Source organism: Manacus vitellinus, unplaced genomic scaffold (genome assembly GCF_001715985.3).
Source record: "Manacus vitellinus isolate BGI_N305 unplaced genomic scaffold, ASM171598v3 scaffold_2_pilon, whole genome shotgun sequence".
Lineage (NCBI taxonomy): Eukaryota > Metazoa > Chordata > Aves > Passeriformes > Pipridae > Manacus > Manacus vitellinus.
The window spans coordinates 25,576,468-25,596,598 of record NW_021940208.1 but is presented as its reverse complement, the minus strand read 5'-3'; the positions used below and the strand labels follow the sequence as shown (position 1 = coordinate 25,596,598).

The 20,131-nt window shown below is 33.9% G+C and overlaps 1 protein-coding gene across 2 annotated transcripts in view; it reads left to right on the top strand.

The window, feature by feature from the left end:
* PCDH17 (protocadherin 17) overlaps positions 1–20,131 on the top strand; it is an 89,509-nt gene that overhangs the window by 10,820 nt on the left and 58,558 nt on the right. For both annotated transcript variants that reach the window (XM_008934588.3, XM_018071390.2), the window contains exons 2-3: positions 16,045–16,103; positions 16,264–16,436. In XM_008934588.3, coding sequence (XP_008932836.1) covers positions 16,045–16,103; positions 16,264–16,436 — 232 coding nt within the window. The remainder of the gene's footprint in view (positions 1–16,044; positions 16,104–16,263; positions 16,437–20,131) is intronic.

Below are 20,131 nucleotides of genomic sequence, written 5' to 3'. Positions count from 1 at the left end.
ATTTTATTTTAACCATGGACCTTTCTGCTGGGTTTGTGGTATATATATATCAGATCAGAGTTTCTCAGGTTCATAAAATACTTTAATCCATAATAGAAAAGTTTTTAATCTCATCCTGTTCCCTGCTGGGTAGCTTTGTGCTGCAGTCTCCATGGCATGCCAAAGGAGGACTCAAAAGGGTAAGGGAAAAGTCTTGTTATGAGATACAAATGCATAATTTCAGCTGTGTGGGTAGGACCTCTGATAGATGCATTGTAAGTTCTTTCAGTACAGACATGCAAAATTAGCTTCAGACCATCTATTGATATATGTACGACGTGTGTATTTGCCTGTACTAGTTCTAGTGACACTATGATTACTCCTATTTTGCAGTCCTTACCCTGGAACACTTCCAAGAAATTTTATTGTATTAAAATGACTCTTACAGTTCATTGAGCACCCAGATAACACTGTTGAATGTGATTGGTGTGTTTGCACATATTTATTAAAAAAAACCAGGCAGTTAAACTGCACAATTATGAGAAAACAAATCATAACAATAAAAGACCATTTAAGTTAACAAGCTTTGTGATCAAATAATAAATATAGGTTAGATAAATGAGACTGTAGATGTAACTAATCTACATAAATAAACTTTGGTCTGATTAGAGGAAAGTAATATATTAAAACAATCTAAAGGTATTAAAAAAGCATTTTACTTTAGTACTTTTATCATTTTTAGTTTTATTTCATCATATTTTTAACATTTTCATTCAGTAAAAATAGCTGAGTTTAGTGATAAACTACTTTTACGTTTTTTTATTTTTTGATTAACAATGTTTACAGTGCAAAGAAAGTCTAAACTAATACAAGTAAACAAAAGTAACATCATAAGTTTCCATTCTAGTTTGAATGCATCGTGTGTCAAAAACCTAAAACATTTTTTAATGTCTTAATTTTGAAATTTTTTTTATGTGGCAATGTTTTTGATTGATTTTTAATTAAAGAAAAACATTAAAGGGAACATTTAAAGGACAATTTCTTGTTTACTGTCTTTATCAGCAGAGAGCAGCCTTTGTAGTGTTTGAAAGCTGGTGCATTAAAAATCAATTGCAAGTCTTCAAAGCTGTAAACTCTTGCTTGCTTTGTAGATATATACTGTTTTTAAAATCATTGGAAGCATACTTGACAATTGAATTAAAACAAAAGGTAAATAATGGTTTCATGAAAATTTGAAGGATTTTAATGTATTTTTAATAAGAGCTACAGGATTTTTTCTGTAGAGGCAGACATGTGAATCACAATTTGTAGCTTCTAAGTGCATAAGTTGTTCCTAAAGACAGCTATATGTATTCTTTTATTAAGAGAATTTTGTTTTAAACTTCTGTTGTTTTTAATGAATGCCATGATTCAAACACAGAACATGTCAGTTTCTTTACTGACATTTACTATATTTCTGTCTTGCTCTTTGCTGATTGCTAAGCAACCACTTATGATTGTTTAGCTACAACTCAGTTCAAAAAAAAAAAAAGGTGAGCTGAAATGGGCTAAACAAATGTTCATTAATTCTTAATGAAAATATTTAAATTCTATAAAATTTTAAAGATGACAAAGAAAAGAACATTGTTTTAACACTGTACTTCATATTCAGCACTTAAGCTACTACCAACAGAGTCAAAAATACTCTTTTTGCACAGATCTAGAAAAAACCAGGATCATATCCTTAATCAGTGCATAAGGAATTTCAAGGCCCATGGAAATATACATATATATGTAAAATTAAATTAATATAATTTCTTTCAGGGCATGATCCTTAACCACTTAATCAATGAGCATTTAAATTTAAGTCAGTGTAGAACCACCGAAATAAATAGCTCGCTTACAGGAGGGAGGGTTGCTGATGTGCATAAGCATGTGTAAAATTCTGCAGAATCTGTTAGTGTGTGTTACCTGAACTGCTCCCTGTTGCTTCTCTCCTTCGCCTTAAGAACACTGCAAAGCTGCAAGAGCTGTTCATTTCACTTAGCCTCCAACTATATTTTCTAGTATTCTATTGAGATAGTCCTGATGTCTTGCTTTTTCGCATAGACTTGTGTAATTTGATATGCAGATTTGAAGATCATAAAAACAATCCTGCTTTGATGATCATGTGCAAGATTATCCAGCCACAGCTGTAAAGTACCAAGTGTGTTCTTTTCTGATCTCTTCGTCATTTCAGTGGATCAAATAAGAATAAGAATATAGTGGAATTTAGAGTTTAGACTTCTAGGCTATAGGCCAGATGATATAACTGTCTGTATGCATAAGTGGAGATACAGAGAAAAGAGAGCAAAATGGAATCAAAATAACTACCTAGGTGGATAAAAAACATTATTAATGGGCAATGTGCATCTAATTATTTTGTATATATTGTCTAGAATGTATCAAGTTTAGAGAAAATGATGTTGTCATTTTTTTTTTCTGAGGCAAGAGTATAGGTAAGGAGGAACCTTATTTTCTGCTTTGTGATGGAATCCTGTTATGAGACTTCAGGATTGAGAGTGATGATTAAAAGGAGACATAAGTCACGCAACCTGTGAAAATAAACAGCACTTAACTGATTCAATTAGGTATTAAAAAGCACATGATAATTTGCATCTTGTAGCTCCAAGGCAAGAAATGTATGAGTCAGCTTCATAGCCACTGGGTGAAAAAGAGGTTATTATTTCTTAAAATATATAGTCTTCATTTTATCTACATCTGCATTTTGTCTGTTTAAACCATGTGTAGTTTCTTTTCAGGTCTAACAGGCAATAGTATTGCAAGGGGCAAAAGTAACTGGTCATTTAGTTTATTATATATCCATTGGCCACCATATACATGATCTTTCCCAAAAGTATGCCTCTCATCATTGCAACAATGTGGTGGTAACAAAATAATAATTCTTCAAGCCTGAAATAACCCATTTTAAGTACTTTCCTGGGCTCATTTGTTTGAAACAGGCTTCCAGAAGTTTGAAGAAAAATTTAGTTTCAGTTCATTTAAAGTCTATGTAGACCACACATAATCTTTACTTCATCCCCTGATACTGGCAAAGGAACCTTACAAATGAGTATCTGGATTTCCAGATTTCAACCTACTTGTTAGTGTACTTTACACAAATGAAAGTAAAGCAGGAGGAAGCTGTTTCTATTAAGCAAATGTAAGCTTCAGGAATTTTGGTAAACATTGGAAAAGATATTTAGACAAAGATAAATTACTTGCAGTCATAGTGGTCTTACTTCATACCAGTGAATGAAGAAATAGGTATACATGTTGAATAGCCATGGGAGAAGACTTAATTTAAGGGAAAGGTTTTGTTCCGATTTAAGTTCTGGTTTTTCTATAGTGTTTTATAATAAAGACAATTACATAGTAATTTGGGTTAGAATGCATGCCCAGTTCCCCATCTCAAAACCCAATTTGTTACTACCTGTGGCTATTTCTATTAAAAAAGAAACATAATTACTATGAGTCTCAGCAGTCTAAGAGTAAATTTTTGCAATTACAATACTTCCCTTGGGCAGATGTGTGAAAATGGCAGATTAATTCCTGCCAGTCTATTCCTTGCATATTTGTAAGGTTACTGGTAGCTTGGATTATCATTATATTGCTGCTGCTTATTATCCTATGGTTAAGGTTAAAGCAGCAATGTTGCTATATACCTCTAGGAATAGAATGCTATGCCACTGCCTTGTAAAGTCTCTGTGCTGAAGTGTGATACACAGCATTCTATGAGTAAGGAACTAGTTCTATTTTCATGGAAAGTGGATGAATTTGCTGTTGATCTTAGCATATTTTATAAGGGTATTCTGTATTCTATCACTTTGTACCTCAGAAGATTTAAACAAAAACACCAAACAAACCCGAGTTTAATAATTCTTAGGAATTTATCAGGACATTAAAAAAGTTGAATGTGAACCCAAGACTATGGTAGGCCCTTAGTATTTTATAGCTTTTGTTTTATCACCAATATCACAATGGCATGAAACAGATGGCCCTGAAATGATACAAATTAACAACTTCCCATGGAAATAATTTTATTCTTCTTCTAATGGGTTTTTCTATCTGAAAAAAAGTTTTGAGGGCACATGTGTAAAAGAATTACATGCAAAGGCTGTGCTCCCGGGAGTATCTCTCTGAAGCTAAGCACCTAACTCCATGTTGAATTCTGGTGAAGTTGGAAGTTGGTGTGGCTTCATGTGGGCTCTTGATCCACCTGCAGGGAGCAGCATTAGTCTGTGTTACACATTATCTGGTTTGACTATTCAGGAAAAGCAGTGTGAACAATCCTAACAAGTTATTTCTTTTCCCTTTTACATGAGTTTTGCTGGAGAAGAGGAGACTGAGGGGAGATGTCATTGCAGTCTGCAACTTCCTCATGAGAGGAAGAGGAGGGGCAGACACTGATCTCTTCTCTGCAGTGAACAGTGACAGGAACCCCAGGAAATGGCCTGAAGTTGTGTCAGGAGAGGTTTAGTTTGGATATTAGAAAAAGGTTCTTCACCTAGAGGTTGGTTGGGTGCTGGAACAGGCTTCCCAGGGAAGTGGTCACAGCACCAAACCTGACAGAGTTCAAGAAGCATTTGGATTTGGGCACAAGATGTGACTCTTGGGAATGGTCCTCTGGAGGGCCAGGAGTTGGAGTTGATGATCCTTGTGAGTCCCTTCCAACTCAGCAAATTCTGTGCTTCTGTGCTTCTGAGTTTTTGTTTGGAATTTCTTGCACTGTACCTGTCATGTTTTCATTACTTTTCCCATTTTGAAAGAGGCTTACCCATACACACACTTCTGAATGCCAACTTGGAGACTTTTGTGATGTGGACGTTATTTAGAGAAGGTTACATTAACTATTTTCTTTGAAAGATCATAAATAAAATTTGAAAAAAAACCAAACCAAAACAACAAAACTTCCTTCAGTTATTGTTCAATGCATTCCACTTTGAAAAAAATGTGCTCACGTGCTGGGTGAGCATCCTGCTAATTGGATAGAGAGGAAATCCATATTTTAATCTCTGTGTTCTAAATAACCCCTCAGCCAAATATTATCATTCATATTCTGCAACTCTATTCCTGGTGAAACCTGTGGCAGTGTCCTAGATGTTGACAAACTGACACTGGTTTGGAACAGAAAGATGACTTCACCTAGTCCTGGAATCTTTACAGAGACCATATCTGACGTGGATCTTCTTCATTTTACAGCAAAATCTGATTTCAGAATCTTGATATGGGAACCTGTAATGAGAAGGGCAATCCAGAACATTTTTAACCACTCTTTTAAGAATTTACAGGTCCAAGTCAGCCTTTAAATACCTATTAAATTAGAGGTTACCTCTAGAAATCCCTAGACAAGTGGGTGTTGTGTCCTAGTTGAGGTGATCCTATCGAGAGGGGTTGCTATTTTTTGTTTTGCTTGTTCTGAATCAACTTAAGAGTCCTATGGTAACACATTGCAGTAGGTTAACATTGAAGTGACAGAGTTGTGGATGGATATACAAAGCCCTGTAGCAGAAAGGCTTTATTTTTTTCTGTCCAAGTCTACTTGATCACTGCTACTATGCTCAAGCTGTAATGGTGTATTCAATCAAACTTTCCATTTTATGAGGCACCTCATCGTAGACACATGACTGTTATGGCTTTAAAATATATTTAGGGACAGAACCTCTTGCTAAATTTGTGCAAGTCTAAATTATTTATCTTATGTCACAAATAATAAATCAACTCATCACCATTTTACGGTTGAAAATCTCCTCGCATGCCCATGTGAGTCTGTAAAGTTTGATGATCTACTATTCTGTCACAAATTCAGCCATTATTTTTGCGGCATATTTAGTGGTGTGGGTTTTTTTCTAGTGCTTAGAGGAAATAATTCTGTGAAGGTATTTGTGTAAAAGTAGGGCTTTGTAGCCTGTCACAAAATGTTTATAGCATACCTTCTGTATTTTTAACAAAAAGTTGAAATAAAGAATTGCATGACCTAAATAAGAAATTAGACAGAAAATTATAATTTAAGTTTTAACATCTCTGATTTTCTTCCTAATTCCTAAGGAATTTAAAGGAATCATTGCTTTTTTGGAGAAGGATTTTAGAAAGAGAAAGGAGATAAGGTGGCAGTTTTAAAGGAAAGGAGATGATCTAGATTTACCCCTGTTCTGATCGTCACCTAGGAAGAAAGCTTCAGTGTTCCTCCTTGTGTGTGTTTTCTGTGCAGGCAGTGTGGTTTCAAAACCAAGTCCTGCTCTATCATTGTTGCTAATTTCTTTCACTCTGTGGGGAAGAAGCACAGACCTAGAATTTTGTGCCTCATAAAGTGTTTGCTGCCCAACTAATCACTTTTCCCTCTCACTGCCATTATAATGGCAGTTTAAATGCAACTTTCTTCAGCATAAACACATGTATCTGTGGGAATGTAGCATGCTATGTAAAGACTCGCTTAGCCTGAAATTGAAGTAAGCAGACTGATCCAAGAGCTATTGAAACCAAATTGAAAACATCCATTGATTTCACTGGACCTCAGGTCATGGCTCGTGGGAGTTTTATTGTTGCCTTTAGTGACAGTATGGGTTGGACAGAAAAAGGTAAACATAGTGGATAGATGTTAACACAAAGTTAACAGATTTAAAATATCCAGTGTCTCTGTTTTCTCCTTAGTAAATATGATAAGTACAAAACAGTCTGACAGTGTTAAAAGGCCGTAATTTGTTCTCCTTCTGCACCATCTAGTACTGCAGTGTTTATATGCTTTTATCTGTTCAGAAAACATTTGTGTTATGTTGCTCTTAGAAACAGGAAAATAGCTGTGGTAAGAATAGGACAAATTTTAAAACACTTACTGGCTTCACTGGGAATTCCTGCTGAGTAAGAGCTTTCATATATGTCTCAAAATTAAAAATAAAATGCCAGGAGAATCTGTGTGAAAGAAAAAAAGAGAGAAGAAAAGTCAGAAAAGATAAGGTGGTTTTCATGCAGAAAAGGAGTTCTAAACACAAGAAGAGGAAAACATTTTTGAAATTATAACAAATACTTTGGTCATCTCTTTAAATTTCAAGGCAGTGTTTTTTAAAGTTTTCCTTAAATTTTGATATCTTAATTTCAGTACTTCATATTTAACATGAAATATAAAATAAAAAGAAAAATCTAAAACAACCACGTGCTCTGAAAGACACACTCCAAAATGTATTATCAATTTTGAGTTTATGGTATGATAATTCTTAGAATAAGCTGGATATTGTGACAAGTGCAGATTTCATTCTAGTTAGCTGATTGTGTTTGAATCTGTTATGCAGTAAACATAGTGTCTGTTAGGAATACTAAGGTAGACTCAACATGGTGGGAGTCATAGATAATAGGTGCATTAAAGCGTTTCAAATTCAATCATTAGGTTTCATTGCACCCATCTGCTACCAGAAAATATAATGGGCAGCTTGATTCATTGACCTTTAACTGTCATTTTGAACCATGTTTTTTAAATCCATATTTTCAAGTTAGACCTAGAGAGTTAATTTGATAAGAGAATACCCAGTGTATTTTAATGCAATTACTTTTTTCTTTTTTTTTTTTTTTAATATAATCAGGTTTAACGGTCTGTTGTATATTCTGCTAATCCAGTCACAGTAGTTATTTAATATTGAATATGGTTAAAAGCAACTAATGTTCAACTTCATTAAGGCTTCTATTAAGTAGAAGGTTTGCTGAACTTCTACTATTTCTTTAATGCATGAACTACTACCTCTTATTAATTATTTCCAGGTATTTCTGTTACACTAGAATTATACTTATATGTTTCAATTCCACCAAGATTATACAGCACAGTGCAAGGGCTAAATACACGTTGAAACTGTGGAGTGCTTTATATTTTGTTCCTAAAATGTGTTTTATCTCTTTCCTTTTCTGGAGGACGTATTATCTTGTGCAGGTAGGGTGAAGTGCATACATCTTTTAGAAGTTCTGTATGTGTGGCACACAAGTAGACTGTCTTATAAAATGGCAGTGTTACTTAGAGAAAACAGGAAACAATGTGATAAATGAGGATGATTTAATGGTTTCTCAGCAATAGCAAACAATTATACTCCTCTGTCATCTGAAGTTTTTGTAATGGAAAAAAGTGATTACATGTACTCCTTTACACAACAGGATACAATTCCTGAAATATTTTTGTAATATAGAGACAGATGTATGTAACCTAACCTTATAATCCCATTTTACAGCTTTCCCAAATACTGGGGAGCTCGATAAATGGGAAGCCGATTATATTGGCACTGTAACTCTATTAATAGGATTCGGATTTGCCTTATTGACAAGCCAGTACTGTTAATATGATCCAGTATATTAAATTGACAGGAAAACTGAAGCGATAGAATGCATCTACAGCCTAATTGACAGGGAAGCTCTTTCAAAAGATTCTTAATGTGGTTTTTATTGACAGAGGAGCTTCAGTAAGTACATATCATTGGTGAGCAGTGTAAATATATTGGATGCCATTGTACTGGCAGATTCAGGGGAAGTAGTTATTCTGTTTTCCCACACTGCCATCTTTACTTTGGTATAAGTTGAAAAAAGCTCTCTTGTAAGACTTTTACAAATGCCTCTTAAGGCAACAGTCTAACTGCATTGCTCACAGGCATTTGACAAGTTACGAATTCTTTTTAATGTGTTTATAATTTTTAAATGAATAGCAGCAGTGCAGAACAATGCAATAATGTGTCATGAATTTCATTATGTTTATTTATTGATGCTGTGATAGCGCTATTGTACTTTTAGCTTGAGCTCTTTATGTGGTGTGATGTTTGGCACCTCTTCGTATGTTCTTATCTTGCATCTTCTCCAAAAAGCAGTTCAACTTAAAAGCTCATATTACAGTTCTTTTTTCCTACTCCCATTTGACAACTTTCCACATTCTCTTCTGAGACCATGCTAATTTCATTAGATTTCATGTTTCTCCAGTGTAAAATAAAATGAAGCTTGGAAACCTGAAACCACTGTGAAACAAAGTGCAAACTGAGTTTTGTTCAGAAAATCTTCTTTATTCCCTTTTTAGTAGGAGGAATTTTTGGGTTCAGCTTCTACAATTTTTTCCTAATCCCATCTTTTTTAGAGAGAGAAGTCTGACAAACGCATATCCTGTGTCTGCTCTGGTAGAGGAGCTGAAAGCATCTGTTGAGCTGACTTTCCTGAGAACAAAGAGGCAAACTTATTCCTGAAATGCTTCAATCTTTTATTTCATATCAAAAAATCTGATCAGGGTCTGGTCTCACTCATCTTTTGAGTGGTTTTCAAGTTTGCTTTTTTTACCTGGATCACTTAAAGATATGCCTCTCTGTAGTGACCTTTTCAGCTTCTTCAGTCTTCAGACTCAGTGCAATCATCAATCAGATGAGAAGAATCTTGACTGGGCCTTGAGATTTCTAATCCTTGCACTGTGTTAAATGCCCACCGTCCAAGCTTCTATCTTCTTTTGTCTTTAGTACATTGTGGAATAAACTCTTGTAAAAATTTAACAAATAAGTGTTTTCATTAAGCCAGTAGTACAAAAAACTGAAATATTTGCAATACCCTAGTGTGACAGCTTAAACAATAAATCAACAATAATTCCTTTTAGTAAAAAATATGTTACTTGCTAAGAGAAAATAGTGCATGGATTAGGCATTTATACTGGGAGAATCTGCATTCCTTTTCTTACAGGAAAAGACAGTAGTGTCTGTCCCCAGAGCTTCACTTTTCAGAAGTCACTCTGCAATTGACCAAAGAGCTCAGGACCTCTTTCTCTGACAGTTTTGTTTTTCCCATTCAAGAAAAAGAGAAAACAAAAGCTGCCAACCAACACTCTTCAATAAAGAGTACAGCAGCCTGGTGAACGATACTGCCTTGTGCATTTTACCGTTTTTATTACCCTGTGTTTGTAATGTGCTTTTGCAGAATCCTGCATATGTCAGAAATTTGCATAAACACACTGTAGGCCTTTTAACACCAAAATACACATTTTGCATCAAGTGTGAAACTTCCCAAATATGTACATGTTGTATAAATTATATCTCAAAAGCATTTTCAAAAGAATGAGAGTGGAGAGCACATAGTAGGACAATATTTGTTTAAAAAGCCTATTTAATTTTGTCCTTGAAAAAGGTAGAATAACTTATGAAAGGTTTATGCCCAGATTTTGTTTGTTTGTTTGTTTGTTCATTTTGTTAATGGGCTAATGAATTTTCTTAATGAAGTAAGTCTTGTTGAACCAAAACCTACTACTTCAGGCTAAGTATACACACCAACTGGCACTCTTATACTGATTAGTCTTTGTGAAAAATTATACTATGTTGAACCTGCACTGTTCCTAACAAAATGAAGACAATTGTCTGCTCATTCAAAACTCGATTTGGCAGAATACAATTCTTTTGTCTTCAGAAGACATTGCCATTATATAAGATCTTTGTTTCTTGGGGGTGAGGAGGGGGATGAATACTTGGAATTAAGCTTTCCAAGAAAAGACACAGAAGATGCTTGAGTTAGATATTAAGTGGCAGTCTGATAAGGGGGAGAAATGTTTCATTTCTTTTTTGCATTTAATGTTTAATTAAAAAGAAGTTAGAGTCGGCAAAGACTTTTTGTTTTACTATAGTTCCAGGTATGAACACTTACATAAAATGGAGTTGCATTGAATGATTTCTGAAAATGTGATACTTCTTCTTGTAATTATGAGAAAAAATATGAATATTCCAGTAGTCTAATATTCATAAATCTGATTAATGTCTAAGTAGGGGTTTTTTTTTATATTTTAGAGTACATCTTTATCTTATATGGCAATTATTTCTGAACATAATTTGTAAAGAATAATTAAAAATTGCATTTCTCTCTCTGCCCCTTTCTTTTTCTCTCTCACTTCCTCTGTCCTTTTCATTGTAGCCATTTTTTTTAAGATTTTAAGATATTTTTATTTTATTAGGGAGACCTGTTGAATTGAACAAACTTTCTCTTATTTTTCTGTAGTTTTATTCAAACAGTAGTGAATATACCAAAGATTTCTAGAAATCTTCAGAATTGTGATGCAACAAAGACTTTTATTGAAAAGACAAAAAAAGCAGAAAAATAGCTAGGAACTTCTAATTTTTAATGGACAGTGCTTTTTTTCCAGTAATTCTTGAAAACAGAAGCTTTGTGAAGTTCTCTACTGTTGTCTTACTGAGTAATAGTAGTATTCTTGAAATCTGATTGATTAATATGGACAGTAATTTTAAACCTGACTTTTTTTGGAAAAAAAAAAAAAGTGTGTGTAGAACAACAGTAGAACTCCTTTTTATTTATACAAATGTCATCATACTTCAGGAGTAGTAAACACATACACTTTTTTAACATGAATTTCTGAAAAGATAAAAGAAGGAACAAAAGATAAATGTAGCCCATTGCTAAAAAAATTCCTATAATTCATAGTATAATGCTTGACCCAGGCTTGTTCAAACTGTTTCCAATTATGAGGTTTTTACTTTTTTTTTTTCTTGTGAGTTTATTTAAGGTTAATGGATCCTATAAAGAATTTGTTTCTCATACTGTGTTCTTGGCCATAATTTTTCATTTTCCTTTCTCTAAATGAAACTTTTGGAAACCATAGCCATTCCAGAATTAATTAGTAGAAACTTAACTGTTTACTTTCAAACTTCTGAATGTTTTTGGCTCTATAAAATTCAGTATTCCAAATTCACCAATTTCAGTTTATCTAGGTCCCTGTGTGGGACCTAGATAATATGCAAGGTCTATCATGAGCAATAGAATGAATGGTTTTGTAGACAGTTAATGATAGCACTTGAAGGATATTGTTTGTGTTATTCATACAAACATTGACCAGTTAACAATTTTTAAAGTCACATTATTAGACTCTAGCGATTATGTTGTCACATTTGAAACTCCATACCAGTAACTCCAACCAATTCATGTTGCCCAGAGAAGTTGTGGGTGTCCCATACCTGGAGGTTTCCAAGGCCAAGCTGGATCGGTCTCCAAGCAACCTGAGTAGTGGAAAGTGTCCCAGACCATGATAGAGGGGATAGAACTAGATAATATTTAAGGTCCCTTTCAACCCAACCCATTTGATGGTTCTATGAAAAGTGTATTTTACATAGATTTAATTTGCCTGATCTTTTATTTTTCTTCTCCTCAACTCACTGATGAAAAAGGTAACAAAATTGACATTTTCTGAAAGGTAGTAATCCTCTTTTCTTTTAAATTTTGGCAGGTTTTGAAAGGTTCATATGCATTCTGACCTCTTTTAAGATTACTTTTTTTTAAAGAGCTTTATCTTTCTGAGAAAGCTGTATTAAATGTGTGTACAGAAATCCTCAGACATTTTTCTGCAACATCACACTAACAACAATGTTCCTAAAATTTCATGTTTACTCTAAAGTCACATATTAGAACAGATAGGTGGAAGAAAGTATTTTTAAAGATCTGTTGTAGGAACTGTCAAAAAAGATTATCTGTTGAATGGTTTAACAGCATACTCTCAGCAGAAATGAGCTGGTTCCACTAATCTGTGAAAATGAGCCATAAAAACAGGGCCACTCCTCTAGGGTAGCTTTGGACAGTTAGGTTGACATCACAGACGTTAATTCTCTGGTATCTACTTGGGCAGTGGACATTTCTTCTTTTGTTTTAATTTTAGAGAACATTTGTTGTAGTATGATTGCCTACTGCTGGAGAACTTGTGTTTTAGAAGCTGATGACCTAGTTAAGACTCCAGCCCTCAATCTTGAACCACAGAGATAGAAAATATTTCTTTACTCTTTAACTCCAGTGACTTTCGGGGATGGATTGTTCTGGAGATTTTTTTGGGGGGAGGGGAAAGGAGAGGATGAAGTTTGTTTTATTTTGTTCTTCAGGAGGTTAATGGTTCTGGCATTTGGATAATTTTTGTTTATTTCTCGGGAGATTGTAATTCCATACAATTCATTTCTCATTTGATGCATCTTACTTAACTTTAACTATTCCACTGAATATCTTGCTGGTCATCTAGATTGTCTTACGGTTATTGGTGAAAGTAATTTCCAGGAGCAGTATGTACCAAAGCTAGATGACCAAAATGGGATGAATTATCCTGTATGTCTCTGACGCACATTGAGGGATCTTGACTGATTAGCTCAGAATAGTTGACTAGCTTTTAGACGGTTTTCTGCAAGTGAACTGAAACCTGCCTTAGAACTGGAGGTACAGAGCCTTGGACATTCTGTTATCCTAGGAAAGGGCTGTATATCCAGAAGAACAAGAACTTTTTGCTGTCAATAGATTTTTAAAGTAGAACTCCTTTCTTACAGTTAGAGCTATGCAATGTAAAGAGCTATGATTAATGCATGAGCTGAAAGGTATAATATCACTTCCATAGATTAAAGTGTAAAAATTTTAAGTATATGACCTCTGACTTCAACTGGGATTATAAAAGAAAAAAAAAAAATTTAAGGGAGTTAAACATTCATCTCTCTCTCTAGTCCATTGTGAAGCAGATGCTTACATTTCTAAGATTCCTCCAAACTACCTATCCTTAAAATTAAGTGTTTGCTTATTATCACAATTTTTGATAGATATTAACATACACAAAACAATTCTCCCTTTGCTGCCTGTGTCTCAGAGCGCTCTGTTACAATTCAACACAAGCATCGTATTTTCATAATTCATAGGAGAAGGAATAATGCTTTTAGAGAAGAAAGAAAAGTATTCAGCTCTGAGTTCTATGTCTCTATATGGTTATCAAGTATTTACATTTGTTCTTTTGCAGTAATGAACTTGCTGTAACATGGCACCCAACTCATTGTATTGTTGCAAAATGCAATATAAAGTAAATTGGTCAATTATTATCTAGTTAAAGATCATTAATAATTACCGTAAATACAGAATTTCTCAGAAAGACATCCATTTCTAGGACAGCAGCTAAGATGTGGTCATAGCTTCTATTTTAAAATCTCTCTATTGGCTAGTCCAGGATGTGTGAAATGCTTCTTTGCTATGAAAAAAACAGAGACAAAAAGCATAACCAGTTCTAACTATGGTCCAGGTTATAACTAAGCTCCTAGCACCATCAGAAAGGAGAAGCTATAATTATTTCCAGGGCAAAATTGTGACTTTTCTAATGGCAGAGAATTGATGAAAAGGCAGTTTATAGCAGATATTTTGACTGCCAATGTCACGAAAAATGGAAATGTTGATTCTAGTAGCAGCTGTGTTTAGGAGGAGACAGATGTCTTATGTAAGTAAAAGCATAAGGTCAGTTTTCCTGGATGTCTCTATTTGAGATATTAGACGTAGAAAATAGACATGAATTCTGCAGTTGTAAAGGTTTATTTGGGTTGATAAGTATTGGCTCTGTGAGTGTCATAATGATTATTTGTGTATATATATGCTACACAGAAGGGATATACTAGCTTAAAATTTGTGAGAAGAAAAGAATAAACGGCAGAATTAAAGATACTTCCAAAATATGATGTGCTGCATTTGAGAAACTACACATATGAATGCTGAAATATTTATCTTTACACATTCTTTTTTTTTTTTCTATTTTCAATGTTTGTTCTAACTTGATACATAATAAATAAATGTAAAGATAAACTTTTATTCTAGTTGTGTATATTAAAGCCAGGATCTTCTCATCAGGATGTGAACATGTGTTATAATTTTAATTCTTGAACTAAAGGGTTTTAGAAACAAGAAGAAAGTATGGTGTACATTGTCATATATGCTATATGGAAGATAGTTTTCTATAAGCACATCTGTTTCACAAGTCCCTTGAGAGTGGAAGGGGTCTGCCTATGTTCTGTTGCAAACAACATTACTTAAATTTTGGATGAAACTTCATGCCTCTTTTCCAAGCTCCAATATTCCAACCGCACAAGAAGTAGCAAATATTTCTGATTACCTCCCACTGATAAAACCAAAACAAAGGTAAAACAATGGTGGGGTGGGGAGGGGGAGTGACAGGGAAAACCAGATATCTGTGAGACCAGTTGCTTGTGTAAACAATTGCTGTGTGACATTAAACCTTACCTTGGGCCTTCTGCTCCATTAATTGAGTGCTGCCCATGTTACTGATGCTGATATTCTGGATGCTGTTGCAGAACTCAGATCTTCTGCAGACCACAGAGGGGTGATATGAAGTGATGCAGAAAACAGTAGAAGCTCTGTTGCTAGGTCAGCTGCAAGAAGTGACGTATGTGAATGTACAGTATACGGAGTTTTCTGAATGATGCAGTCTCTCTTTCTCCCAAGGAACTTCAGCTAATGATACAAGGGGAATTCAGTTCGCTTTGGCAGGACTCCATGTTGGTCTGGATGCTTTTAATACTTCTGCTTCTACAGTTACTTGGCTCATGCTGCTAAAAATATACTCGTGACAGACTTAATGAAAGTATATTCTTTTAAAAACTACTTGTCAACAGTGATCATTTAATGTTCTTGTTTGCATGTGTGACTCTCATTATTCTGACATAGCTATTAATACTGATGAAAATTAAGGAGAGAAAATCCAAATATTTTCATACTTTCATTTTTCCAGTAGCATCTAAGAAACACCATAGCTATTCAGCCATAAACTTTCTCGATTTTTTGTTTATTTTTTCAATTCAAGAGTAAGATAGCAGTATATGAAATTTCATTACAGCAGTAAGAGCTTCAGAATCCCAGCAGATAATGTAATTATGATTAAAAATTAGTATTATTGAATAATTCACTTTTGTAATATGCAAAAGTAATTTTTTCTCTCATTTTCAATAACCATCAGTCTTAATATCTAACTAATGAAAAAACATAAACAGTGTCATCTGTCTGGGTACTAACAGAGAATGCCACTTATTGGAGCCTCATTGTTTACTTTAGCAGGTAATTTGTGGACCGGAATCATTTAATTGTTCTGAGCACATAATTACATGCCAGCATTTTCCAATTTAATTAAAATGTACAAATCTGAAGATTAAGGGAATTTTTGAATTATTAATCATTTCTCCTCTAGGAAATCTTGTTGCTCTGCAGGAGATTTGTCCAGTGTACAACTATACGTATTTTTTTCCTTCTCTTTCACAGACAGACAATTTTCCCGCAGAGCCCAATTACATGGGCAGCAGGCAGCAGTTTGTTCAAAGGTAAGGCCTATTAAATAACTTTCTCGGCTTCCCCATTTGCATTCTTGTCAAAATTGCTTTGCCAGAGAGTACAATTCAACTTAGAACAAGTAAATACAACTCTCTCTCTCTTTTTTCTTTCTTTCTTTTTTTTTTTTTTTTTTTTTAATATGTATTTCAGTAGCTCCACGTTCAAGGATCCAGAAAGAGCCAGCTTGAGGGACAGCGGGCATGGGGACAGTGATCAGGCTGACAGTGACCAAGACACTAACAAAGGCTCCTGCTGTGACATGTCTGTTAGGGAGGCACTCAAGATGAAAACTACTTCAACTAAAAGCCAACCACTTGAACAAGGTGAGTGAAGCCTCCAATGCTTACAAAACCGTAAAGTTTAAAACGTCATTATAAACCTATTAATATTGCAGTTGTGGGTTATCAGGGTGGAATAGCCCACCGATAACACTATCAGACAAAACAGTAAATCTTGTCACTAGCCCAGAGCAAAGAACACTTAGTATCTTTCAGAATGAACATGAAATGAAACCACAAGTGTCCAAAGTAGATTAAAAAAAATAAGAGTTTTTAAAAATAATTAGAATATACTTTATCTCCACTGGCATTGCCTGTGATATATTATATACAGTCCTTCTGCCAAAGCATGATTTGGAAATTCAAACTAGACATGACTGCAGCAGATAAAAGAATGCCAGTCATTTACATTCCGCATGTAGTTTGGAGAAGAGGAAAAGAAGAGAGTCTGGGGATATCAAAAGAGTAAAAATTAATCTGAAGATGTTTTCATTTCATGGATGCATTTTCCTATTTGTAATATTGATTTCACAATTAATGATAGTGTGAGAAGTGTCAAATAATAGTATAATCTGATTTTCAATATACTTTTATTCATGTTCTGTGAAGGTACCAAAAATGAGGGTCTGTGAAAGAGCTAAAATTACTTATATCAGGACAATGACTTACATCTGGACATTCTGCCAGCATTCATTCTGACAAACAAGCATGTTTATTTCCTCAAACTGTGTCCAATTCATTTTTTTCCAGATGTGTTTTATCTAATTAGAAGGCCTTTTATTTCAAAAGAGGCACTTCTTTTTTTTAAAGCATCAGACAGACTGAGCACTCCAGCACTGTGTGCATTTGTGTTTTGCTTCTAGGCTGTAAGCAGTAAAGAAGTGCACCATTGAATTATTTTTAAATGTTTTGTACATTTGCCATTATTTTACTTTGTTGTGGGGAAGGTGATTCAGTGTTAGAGACAGTTAAGAGATTATTAAATCAATCAGCCTTAATAAGAAATTATATTTATAATTATGTAGAAATATATGATAAGCTTTTTATTAGTTGTTGATTAATTGGACCTAGGTTTTTTGCCTCCTAGCTGAGTCTGGTCTGTAGTACAGTCACCAGAAAATACATGTTCAACTTAATTTTTCTGATTATGTTGAGATTGCAGTATAATTTTTGCTGTGTAGGATATTTAGAATGCAGCAGTATAATTTATTCTGTATGTATTTGAAGGTTGACCTCATATGTGACCTTATTTTCCAAGTAATAAATGCCGGAAAGATTATTTTTTCCTGACCTTTTGCCACAGCAACTCTCTGCTTATAATTGGACATTGATCTGTGTAAAGATGCCATACAGGATATTTTTTTTAAAGAAGCTATTTGAGTGTGTGTCTTACTCTCTCAGTTTTGTGTGAAACAAAGACAAAACCTCTGGATTTCTATCTATCAAGTATAGCCATGAAAGAGCTCTAAAATCTTTAAAGTTTCACTAGGAAACTACTTACTACTCAAATTAAAAATATGTGTTTTTTTAGAAAAGGACTGTATGGCCAGTGATCAAACAGCAGTTTGTCCAGCAGCAATAAACCCAAATCTGGTCAAAATATATGCAATCTAGTCAGCATATTAAACCAACCAGTCCTGTTGCTTATTTTCATTATAATGCAAAGAATTTACCTATAATGCAGGTTTGCCTTCATCATTATATCTAGATGAGGAACCCTATTCATCAAGAAACAGTGTATTTGTGGCTTATATGAATTCACATGTTCTTATTAAACATATATTGAACTGTGGATGTTAAGTACTGTCAACCACTGAACTGCAGCAGTGGATGTTTATGTGAATTTTTTTACTGAGAAAAAAAAAGAATGGGAATAGAGAGATAAACTACATTTTTTTCTTCTCTCTCTCTTTTTTTTTTTTTTTTTGTTCTCCCTGAATATAATTACAAATAGTAACAATATCAATTTGTTTACTTGAATGAACTCTTCCGTCTCAAGGATGCTGTAATAAAATCTTGGACATATTATGAAAACTGAAGCTGCACTGAGTACCTTATGGGATTTCAGGTCATTGCAGTGACAAATGTGGAGCTATGTGGTGCTCATGATTACTTGTCATGTTTAGGATGATTAGGGTTCTTAGCCCAATGCAACTTTTCTCTTTTGAAAGAGGATAAATAAAATTGCTTCTCTAGTCATAAGCCAAGTTGAAGGAGGGTAAGAAAAATGATATGTGTGATTAAGATAGAAAAAGAACTTAATTTTTCTTTAGCAAAAAATTCTTTTCTGGGAAAAGGAGATGGAAAGCTTACTAGAAACACTTGTCTTCAACAACACCTAAAGCAGTATCAGAAGTTATGGTTCTGTCATCATTTGAGGTTGTGTGCAGGGTAGGAATTCACTGTTTTGTAACCAAGTTCCAGGCTTGATTATTGTTGCTTAAAGATATTTAAAATACTTTAGCTTCTGCTATTAGAACAATGATAATTATTAAATCTTCAGACATTTTTTAAAAATTATCTGTGTTAACTGTGAATTCAGGATCTTCATTTGACAATCCCAATTCAAAAAATTATTTTAAATTTTACATGCTCTTCATGTGATTCCAAACACTATTGTCACGGGTCCAATTCTACCCATGGTGATAATAAGAATGCTAGTTGTACCAGTATTTTAACTACAGTTTTGAGCAACTCTAACCTAGACAGCCTGAAAATTAAAAGGTCACATTAAGATAAAAAAATGTGTTGCTAGCACTACAGCAATTGTGCTTCTCTCAGTAACAGAGAATTTTTAAAAATATTTTTAAAAATTATTTTTAAAGAATTTTAAATTATTTAAAAAGAATTTTTAAAAAATAATTTTTGTAGACAAGATGTCTTCTGATTTCAGCATGGGATGGGAAGCAATCAAGCTTAGTTTACGATTTTCATTAAATTTATGAAATTTATAGAGCCTTAGATATGATTTCAATTAAAATATATCCAAATAGAAATTTTTGTCTTCTAGTGATTTAAAACATTTACACAAATGAGAAAGATAATGCAAATTAGATATAATTAATGTCTTAATTAATGAATTGCTTATGGAATGGCCCTAATGGAAAGAAAGCAGAAGAAAACCCCAAACTATAAAATAAGTCTTGTGTTAAAATAAGCATGTCCCATTTTGGTTATCTCAACATTATATTCTCTTGCTGTGATTTCCAAGCCACTTTCTGCATAAAAATATCTAGCTGTCTCTTAAGCTTACTTATGCTGTCTGAATCAGCTGTCTTACTAAGCAGCTTGTTCCATATGCCTGCTACTCTTTTGATAGAATGGTTTTAGATAGATTTGTTTTGTTTACCTCTCTCTTTTTTCACTTCTGTTGCTGATACTTTAAACCCTATCACTAGTTTGGACAGTTTGAGATCACCCTACTTAAAAGTCTTACAAGAATTATAGTTTGGAATACATCTGTCAAGTTAGGTGTTTATTTCACCTGGAGTAGTAGCATGTATTATTCACTTTTTAAAATTTAAACAACAGAATAATTGTTTTGTTTGGTATGGTTTAAGAATAACAGCAATATTCTGTATTTCTTTAAGAGGTATCCAAAGCTGAAAATTATACCATAAACCATAAACAACAATATCTCTAAGGGAGCAGTAAAACAGCGAGATGTGATTCTTAGTGAATCCTGCATATGTTTACCTTACAATCAGTAAAAAATACAGAGTTATGGACTTTTTTGTGGT